This window comes from Canis lupus, chromosome 17 (genome assembly GCF_003254725.2).
Source record: "Canis lupus dingo isolate Sandy chromosome 17, ASM325472v2, whole genome shotgun sequence".
Taxonomy (NCBI): Eukaryota; Metazoa; Chordata; class Mammalia; order Carnivora; family Canidae; genus Canis; species Canis lupus.
Genome location: NC_064259.1, coordinates 6,926,914 through 6,937,120, shown reverse-complemented (window position 1 = coordinate 6,937,120; position 10,207 = coordinate 6,926,914). Strand labels below are relative to the sequence as shown.

Here is a 10,207-nt window from a genome sequence, read left to right as displayed (position 1 = left end):
CAAAAACAATCTGGGTCCTTGATAACACTGTTGAGCCACTGAACCAAATCTGGAATGCCTTACTTCCAGAACATTTCTTATGTTACAATAAAAAAACACACACTTCTGGTTTGATAGTTAGGGATTTTGTTAATTGCAGCCTAAAAGCATTTCTTCCCATTCTATGTCGTTTATTTTTGGACCTTACTGATATGTGATTCAGCAGTGGTTTTCACATTAGTGTGCATCAGAATCACCTGAAGGGTATGTGGAAACATAAACTGAGTGTCCAAATTGGCAGGTCAGCGATAGGGCCTGGAATTTTGCATTTCTAGTAAGTTTTCAGGTGACATCAGTGTTGTTGGTACAAGGATCACACTTTGACAACCACTGTGATAACTACTCAAGACATTTTTATTGAATTAAATTTACCAAAATATCTACAACTCTTCCTTCTGGTAATGGAGAAAAGAAAGCTACAGAACATTTCTTACAAACATGGATGCAAAAATTCTTAATATTTCAGTAAATCAAACTCAACAATATGTAAAAAGGATGAAAGATCATGACCAAATGGGTTTATCCTAGGAATGCAAGGCTGGTTTAACATTTGAAACTCCATTGAATTTCTTATTAACCATATTATGAAAGCCATATTAATTGGCTAAAAAAGAAAAAAACATACTATCATCTCATAGATTCAGGAAAAGCATCTGAAAAACAACAACAAAAACACAACATAATTCCTGATTAAAAAAAAAAAAAAAAAACCTCACTGCAATCTAGGAGTAGAAAGCAACCTGGCTGAACAACAATTAGCATTCATGGAGACCTCAAACTCTCCAGAAGATCCTATCTGGCTTCACAGTTTGTTTTTTTTTTTTTTTTTAATTTTTTTAAATTTATTTATGATAGTCACACACAGAGAGAGAGAGAGGCAGAGACACAGGCAGAGGGAGAAGCAGGCTCCATGCACCGTGAGCCTGATGTGGGATTCGATCCCGGGTCTCCAGGATCGCGCCCTGGGCCAAAGGCAGGCGCCAAACCGCTGTGCCACCCAGGGATCCCGGCTTCACAGTTTTTAAATATGACTTATATTCTGATGCTCCCTACATTTACATTACCCCAGACCTCTGAACTATAGACCCCTTGCCCCTCCAGCTTTAGACTTGGATATCTCTCTGATGTCTAACAGGCATCCCAAACTCAACATGCCCCGAACACTTCCCGATCCCCACTCACCTGAGTTCCCCTGTGATGTAGGGCCTAAAATTAAGGCCTGGTATCACGTGCTGCCTTGACATCTGGTGAAACTGGGAAGGCCCCAAAATGGCTTAACTTTGACTTCCCCTCCCCACTCTGGTCCCACAGATCCGGGGGCCTTAATCAAACACACCTTATCAAGAGGACCAGGGGAATTCCTGCAGGCCCATGGGATTATTCAAATAAGCCAGTCACACCCTCTGGCAGGAACCAGGGGACACTCCATTCCCCAGTACAACAAAGCCTGCCTCCCTATCCCTGGTTGTTCACTGTTCCAAGCATGACCCTCGTTGGGCCTGCATAGTGTGCTACATCCTCTGCCAGGTGGGAAGTACATGTGATTAATTACTTAGTCAATCTCATCTATTCAATGCTGGGTAGCCTGTTTGGCTATTCCTGCAACCCTATAACACAAACTGGGTGATTAAGGGGAAATTAAAGCAGCCCCATCTTAATAAATGGTACAGGAAAAAAATTGGGGCATTTTGATTTCTCACACAACCAATCTATCACCAAGTCCTTATTTCATAAGTGTAAACTATACCCGGGACTTAATCCCTTCTTAACACTTCCACTACAATCTCTGTAGTTCAAATCACCATCTCTTGCCCAAACCAGAACAGTAGTCTGTATTGTGGCCTCTACAATCTATTTTCCCCTGCAATCTATTCAGCACAGAGCAAAGTAGTCCTTTTATGACATAGATCTCATCACACCATTCGTTTGCTCAGAATTTTCTAACGGCTTGGCTTCCTGAGACACTCTTGGGATAAAAGCCAAAGCTCTTACCATGGCCTTGAATGCAAACTCTTCCATTTCATGTGCTACTACTTTCCCTGACAACCCTAACACTCCAGCTGCCCTGAACAGCCTATTCCTTGAATCCATCAAGCGGAAATAACCTTCCCCCAGAGGGCAATGTGGCTTACTCCCCTGATTGAACTTCAAACCAGTTGATTTCTGCTCAAGGTCACCTTCCAGGCACCTTAACCACTTTTTATAATCACCCCTACCTACCTTGCTTTTTTCTTCATTGCACCTCATTGGCCCAACTATCATATATTTGTTTACTATCTGCCCCCACCCAATTAGAATAGAAGAACCTTAAAGACAGGGACCTCGTTTAACTATTCCATCTCCAATGCCCAGAATATGCCTGGAACACGGCTGCTATTTGTTGCACGAATAATCTCTGAACAAGAATGCCTCATTTTTCGATATCCTCACCAGATCTTATAGACCTTTATAAATCTCTGGTAATCTAACATGTGGGAAATAGTATATATTTTAATTTGTATCATTTTTTTGGGTTGGCCTTTGTATCTCTTTTCTTCCCCTTGAAGGCTATCTTTTCATATTCCTTGCTCAGCCTGTCTTTTTCCTCTTGCTTTGCAAGAGCTATTGATACTTTAAAGAAGTTATTCCTTTGTCTGTCATATGCTGCAAATATATTTTCCTAGTTTGCCATTTGCCTGTGACTTTGTGGTCACATTATCAATTTTTCCTTTTTGGCTTCTGGTTTGGGGGCATGCTTAGAAAGTTCTCCCCTGTTTCAAGATCATCAAAGCAGCCATACTTGTTTTCTTCTAATACTGTAATATATATGTATATGTAAAACATTATGATATTTAGATCTTTGATCTGGGATTTTCTTTAGGGCATAAAGAGTAAGGAAGTGATCTAGTTTAAAAGCAAAGTTAGCCTAAAAAAAGGGCAAAAAAAAAAAAAAGGCAAACTTAAAATACAATGAATAGAAATTTCTGGATACCATTTATAAAACTTACTGTTTTAATCTTCTCAAAAAATATTCATAATTTAAAAAATAAATTCAAACACTGTTTACTTATTTTCCAATACACATGTTATAAGCACATTTGATACATATATATGTGTGTACATACAATAAAATTCTATTTTCCATAATTTTCTAGAATATTATAATTTGACATTATTATCACTATTAAAATATTTTCCCAAGAAAGTTTGTTTCATTCTTCTCAGTTACTTTCTCCCTTTCCTGGATCTTGATTTCTTTTTCGTTTTACTATATTTTGCTTTAAAAAGTCTCTTTTCAATTAAGCTCACTTCTTCATGGAGAGAAGATGTCTTTATTCTTAGCAGGAAGGAGAAGAGATTTATTATAAACTGATAGCTCCGTGAAAAATTTGATTCTTCATAGGTTGTCACATGTTTACAATAGCTAGAAAGGGAAGAAAAATAAGTTATCTTAAAATGACCATATGAAAAAAAAAAATGACCATATGACATGTATCTATCCCTGAAACATCCCCCAAACTAGCAAATACATATAGTTAGGCTTAAAATAGTACTCAGAGTTGGAATGAAACTTGGAACAATTTGGTAAAACAACTTAATTTTACAGAGGAAAAAATGTTAGCACCGTCCCTGGGTTAGCTACCGTGCCAGGATAATAGAGCCAGGTCTCACAATTCCTTACCCACAAGTCCTTCCATTCCAAATGGGCTGCTTCTTTTTACCATGCTCAAGGCAAACAATAGCACACAGGAAGAGATTCTGAGCCTATTTTTAAAATAATCCCTAATCCCCACCCAAAATAACACACCAGACATGATAATGTAGCCTATAATCTTGCACTATTATAGAAAGAAGAGATTACAAAGCAATTTCACTTATCTTAAAAGTAGATCAAGTGCCCAACTACCACCAAATCTCTAATTATGAATCTTTAACACCCCATCTCTAACTATACCAAGGTGTAGGCAATCCAGGGGACAGAGGAACATGTTAAATGGTATCAGAGGTTGTAATCAGCAAAAGGCAGACTACGAAATTGTATAGGACACAAGACCTGGATTATTCAACAAGTAATTTTTTCCCTGCAGGGAAAAAAAAGACCTAAAAGGGGAATTTACCAACCCCAACAATTAAAGGATATCTTAGCTACTTGCAAAATAAGGCCCAATGTATGGGCCTTATTTGGATTGGCTTATATTAAAAATTTCATAGCAATTGGGAAAGCCTAAACATTGACTGAATGTTTGATAATATTAAGGAATTACTATTCATTTTTTTAATGTGTGATTGATGTTTATTGTGGTTTTGTTTTTAAAAATACTATGACATTTGAAAAAAAATACTATGACATTTGAGATATGCTTCCAAATAATCTGGGGGCAGAGGTGGAGGAGTGGGTTGGCATGTCCAAAGCAAGTCTATAGTAATATTGACAAATGTTAAGGCTGAATGACAGGCACATTATACTATTCTATTTTTTAATATACTTGAAATTTTCCATAATAAAAAGCTTTAAAAAAACCTTAACCCTACAGAAGATATGAACCTTTAGATATTAGGACTTATATAACATATATGGTCCTAAGTTCCTGAAAGTTTATGCATGCCTGAAAGTTTGTATGTACATCACAAAATTCTGCCCCCAACAGTTGTGACTAGGATAACTAGGCTTAGTTCTCTCACCTGTAAAACAGGAAAAAATAACAGTGCCTACCTCACAGATTGAACAAAAGTATCGAATGAGAATACATATCAAGCACTTAACCCAGTGGTCAGCACACAGTAAGGGCTCAAAAATGTTCACCTCCACTAGGTTCTTTTCAAATCAGTTTTTGTTTTCACTTAAAAATCTTAAGATTACTTTAACAATCTACAATAAAGCCAAAACCCTACCATATTCACTAATAGGGCATTTAGCCTCAACTACTCATTGCGGTAACAGAAATCAAATATAAGCCATTCACAGGAATTCTCACAAACTGGTGGCCTCTTGCTTTTCTTTTCTTTTCTTTTAAATTTCAGCAATTGTAAGAGAGATTCTTCCAGACAAACAGTTATAACAAAAAGGGTAAAAAAGTAATGTTTCTTTTACTTAGGGAAGCTCTATTTCTACACCAGAAAGATAAGGTATACAAATTATTTGCTCCCAAATAATTGAATCATGAACAATACCTTGTAAGAATTACACTCTTTATCACAAACTCAGAAAACTATCCTAGAGTTAAAAGCCATAAAACTGAATATAACATACAATTTGTTATTGCCAAGTATTTTGCTGTGCATAGAACATGTGCCAACAGATGTTCTTGAGCCCTGACATGGAAAATAAATGTGTGGCAAATGGATGCTGTCAGAATACGTTCATACAATTTTATGCAAAGGGATAAGCACAGGTTTACATTTAAAAGAAGGGTGTAAAGTCTTTAAAAATAAATAAATAAAAAAATAAAAAATAAAAGAAGGGTGTAAAGGTACATTTGAACTTCCTTATGAGAACTTCCTTGTGAGAAGTTCGAATGTATGCAAAAGGTATAGTCTCCCAAGTCCGTATACATATAAAAATAAATAAACCTGCTAACACAAGTTAATGTTTTGGTGGTCTGAAAGATACTAGATGTTCAAATTTGACATATGATTATTTGAGTACTTTTTTTTTTTTTTTAACTCTAAAGTATTAGTTAAAATCTTTTAAATTCAAATCAAATGTTTGTGGGATGTGTATGTATGGGGGAGTAAGAGGGCATCCAAAGCCTCTCCATTTCCTGTGGATGGCAATTTGAAGTACTTCTTCTTATGGAAGGAAAGAGGAACCACCTGCCCTACTCACGGAGGCCTAGGATAGATACTTGATTAGCCAGCGCCTACAATGGGTTGTTAGACCTAGCTAATTGTCAGTAACTGGCCTACTTACAGATCGGTACTTCTACAAATGTGAGGAATATTAAGGGTATTTAAATTCATGAAGACTGTTAGTTCTGCCTCAGATAAGAAGCATAAACAACTTTTTGTATCTGAAGTGCTCTTATGGCCTTTCTCTGCTTAGTTCTTAAGGCTTGAGTGTGAATGTTCTCATAATTATTTTACTGTACGATGCTTGTCTCTTGAACCCTCAGACATGAGTCCTTCTGTGGAACAAAATTCTCTATACAGTTGAAGATTTGCTTTCTGAAGCATCAAAACACTTCATTTTAACCATATTGTATGGACATCTTTTAAAACTGAGTTACATGCTATTTGGTTATTTTAAACAGAGCACACAGCATTTCTTTCTTTTTTTTCTTTTTTTTTTTTTTTTTTAGCCTTTACAATTATGGTATTATAAGTTGTTCATTTTTACTGTAAAAACATTAGAAAATACAGCTAAGAGAAACAAACCCAAAGAGAATGCACACAGCATTTTGGGTCATGCTCTGTGTTATAGCTGAGACCCCATTAGGCTTATTTTGTTAGGTGGAGCAATTAAACAGTGGTCATGAATGAACTTTCAGTCTGCTGGAACTTGAGTTCTTTTGTCTGCTTCTGATTCTGATGCTGGCTCCTCTCTCGTTTGTCAAGTGGATGTCATTTATGTTTGCAGTCAAGATGATTATCAGCAGAGCACCTCACAGTCTCCGTCCTTTGTTTCTTTTGATGATTAGGAGTTTGGAAATCAGACATCTCAGCCTGACAGAAACACACCTGAAGGCAGAGTAAGCTGGCTCGGAGTGAGGGGCTCAGAGGTTTTCTGAGAAAAGTGCATTAGCTCTAGTCAGGGACTTTGTGACATTTTTATTGGTTAGCAGGAGCCTTTTTGGCTTACTCTGTGGTTCTAGGCTATGGTCTAAATAAGCAAGGTTGACAAAATTTTGGTGCATAAAGTCATGATATCCCTAATGCTTCATCTATAGGTTATAATTTTTAGCCTTATAGTTCATGCAGAGAAAAAAATCTCAGTTGTTTCATCTCCAACTATACAAGGTCTATTTGTAACTAATTTTCTTATATTACTGTATTAAATCTGTGAAGATTTAGAAAGACCTAGAAATACACTGATTGCACCATAAAGGTAGAAGCTCCCCCCTAACTCACTCAGGACTAATTCCGCAGGCATGAGAGACAGAAGGGTGCCAGAACACCACTTCCTAACTTACAGGTCTCATGCCGGTGCTCCTCACCAGCCAGCACACTACAACCTTTTCTCTTCCTTCTGATGAAATCTTAAAATCGGAAAAAGCCATTGCACTGACCATTGCACAGGAATGTAACACCTCAGACGTGGAGTTGACCCTGGGGTTTGGATTCCAGCCTTTCCCTGTTCCTGTTGTAAAGACAGCGCCACTCTGTAGTCATTCTAGACTCAGCTAAACTTTTGGTGAGTAGTAAATTTTCATACAAATTGCTTCATTTTGTTATCTCCTAATGTGTTTTCTACATTTTACTTATCTTTGATTGATACTCAACTCAGGAAGAGAAACTCTTTAATAGAAAATTATGTTTTATTTAAAGTAATGATCAGTTACCATGTATTGAGAATTACTATATGACAGACACCAAAATCTCATTTAATTCTCATACTCTATTTTCTACACATTCAATCAGCAAAAGACTGGTGAGCACCTACTATATACTAGGCTCTGTTCTAGCCTCTGGGATTTTTCATTAATTAAGACAGAGTCTCTGTACTCAAGGACCTTATATTCTATTCTAGTGTGAGGAGGTAGACAAAAAAGCAAAATAAATATATAATAATCTATTCAATACTGATAAGAGCTTTAGGAAATAAAACACAGGCATGGGGAGTAGAGAATGATGAGGTGTGCATGTGAGGGTGAGGGGAGAGTAGGTGCTATTTTAGACAGGATGGGGAAGTGGAATTTGAGCAAAAACCCAACAGGACTGAGTCCATGTGGATACATAAGGAAAAGCATTCCAGGCTGGAGGCCTAACATGTGCAAAGGTCTGTGTGGGAAGTGTGCTTAGCAAGTTCAGGGAACAGTGAGGAGGTCGATGTGAACAGGGGCAGTGAGCACAGAGCAAAGGAGGTAAGCGAGGAAGGTCAGAGAATTGTAGGGGCCTGTAGGTCCCTCAGGGTCTTTGAACTTTACTCTGAATAAGATGGGAGCCATTGGAGGTTTTAAGAAGAGAAAAAAGATCAGTATTACATGCTCTCTGTGCCATGGGAAAAAGATAAAGATATAAGCTCCCTCATAATTCACTCATAGGCTGGTTTTACAATTGGGACGAGAGAGCTACAAGGATGGTCAACAGCTTTCTCACAATAAGCAAGCAGCAGCGTTGGGATATGAACAGCCCAATTCATTCGCACGTCCTCTTCACTGCTGGGAAATTGCCTTATAAACAATTTCTATGTATCAAGAGTGAGATTAGTATAAAATGAAATTAGTATAAAAATATGAGGTCACAATGAAAAAAGTCTTTATAATCTAAAACTTTTTCCAGCTTTATTGAGATACTTTCAACATGCAATGTTGTGAAATGATTATCACAATAAGGTTAGTTAACACCTTCCTCCCTAAAACTCTTAAACAAGACTCAATGTATAATCCCAATTTTCATGCTTATAAGCCCAACATCTTCTAATTCCAAGAAATAACCTATCTGGTTCTTATTATAGTCAACTGTAATTTTACGTGATTTTTTTTTTTTAAACTAGAAAAGAATACTACTTCATGCCAAACTGGATATTTCACGATGTTTTTTTATCCTTTGATTTCTAAAAGCATCACATACCTTCTACAGAATTTCTGTGTGCTAAGCCAATATAGTGAATTCTTGGTTGTCAGTGACTGGCCTTTCTTCTTCAGAATCCCCTGGAGGCCATGTCCGTGGAAACAGGTTCTTGTAGAGTCTCCTTCAGTCCAGTTGAACTGAAAACTTGAAGGCCTTTTTTTTTCAACAGTTGGTACTGAATCAACAAGTGTGCTAAATTGTTTTTGTAGATTCACCACCATTTCTGGAAATGGAGGACAAAAGGAAAGAAATCAAATAAAAAGTAATGTTAAATCATAGATGAGTTTAGTTGTTAGTCAAGTACTAATATTACTTTCTTAGTTTTGATAAATTCATCATGACAATGCAAGAGGACAACAACAGGAGGGAGTTGAAACTGGATGAGGGGCATTGGGGAACTACTTTAAAAAGGTTAAAATGGTAAATTTTGTTATATATTTTTAACACAATGAGAAAAAAATGAACAAGACAATCTACAGGCAATTCTCCACTTTCTCTCTGAAAGTCATACAAATATAGGGTGATTTTAGATTTTGGTGGGAACTTAAGTTCTGTTTTAAAGAATGCAACGTTCCTGAAACAGATTCCTCTGGAGATTTACGGAGGATGATATTTCTTTGGATGAGTGTTGGAATATTTGTTGAAGAAGTAAAATAATCCCTTAGTTTTTTTTAAGTTTATTTATTTATTTAAGTATTCTCTATACCCAATGGGAGCTTGAAACACAACCCTGAGATCAAGAGTCACATGCTCTAAAGACTGAGCCAGTCAGGTGCCCCTAGGCACACTATTCAAGATATTTATTTATTTTTAAAGATTTATTTATTTGAGAAAGAAAAGGAGAGCAAGAGAGAATCACAAGCAGGTGGGAAGGATAGAGGGAGAGGCAGACTCCCTGCTGAGCAGGGAGCCCAATGCAGGACTTGATCCCAGGACCCTGGGATCATGACCTGAGCCAAAGGCAGACACTTAACCGACTGAGCCACCCAAGCACCCCAAGTCAAGATATTTAGCTTTTCTTTCTTTCTTTTTTTTAAAATTAATTAATTATTTATTTATTAGAGACATAGAAAGAGGTAGAGAGAAGCAGGCTCCTCGAGGGGAGCCTGACATGGGACTCGATCCCAGGACCTCATGAGCCAAAGGCAGATGCTCAATCATTGAGCCACCCAGGTGTCCCGATATTTAGCTTTTCTACAACAGTATTGCTATATGGTGTTAAGAGAAAATGCAACTCACCTCTTCTTTTATATACTACTGCTTTGTCAATGGATGAGTGGTAGAGGGGCTTTTCGCTTTTCCATAGATACCTGTACAATATAGAAAAACATTTGGAGCAGGTTGGAGAAGAAATATATACAATGGTTTTCTGTTTTCTCATGGTATGAGAATTATTTATACATTCTGGATACAAATCTTTTACCAGATATGTAATGTACACATATTTTCTTCCACTGTA

General features: G+C 37.0%; 1 protein-coding gene across 4 annotated transcripts in view; it reads right to left on the bottom strand.

Moving 5' to 3' along the window:
- Positions 1-370: 370 nt before the first annotated feature.
- The window catches only part of TAF1B (TATA-box binding protein associated factor, RNA polymerase I subunit B), a 66,487-nt gene continuing 56,650 nt past the window's right edge, over positions 371-10,207 (bottom strand). For all 4 annotated transcript variants that reach the window (XM_049095536.1, XM_025454686.3, XM_049095537.1 and 1 more), the window contains 3 exons: positions 9,988-10,058; positions 8,749-8,971; positions 371-3,442 (listed from right to left, as the gene is read on the bottom strand). In XM_049095536.1, coding sequence (XP_048951493.1) covers positions 3,244-3,442; positions 8,749-8,971; positions 9,988-10,058 — 493 coding nt within the window. In that variant the 3' untranslated portion in view covers positions 371-3,243. The remainder of the gene's footprint in view (positions 3,443-8,748; positions 8,972-9,987; positions 10,059-10,207) is intronic.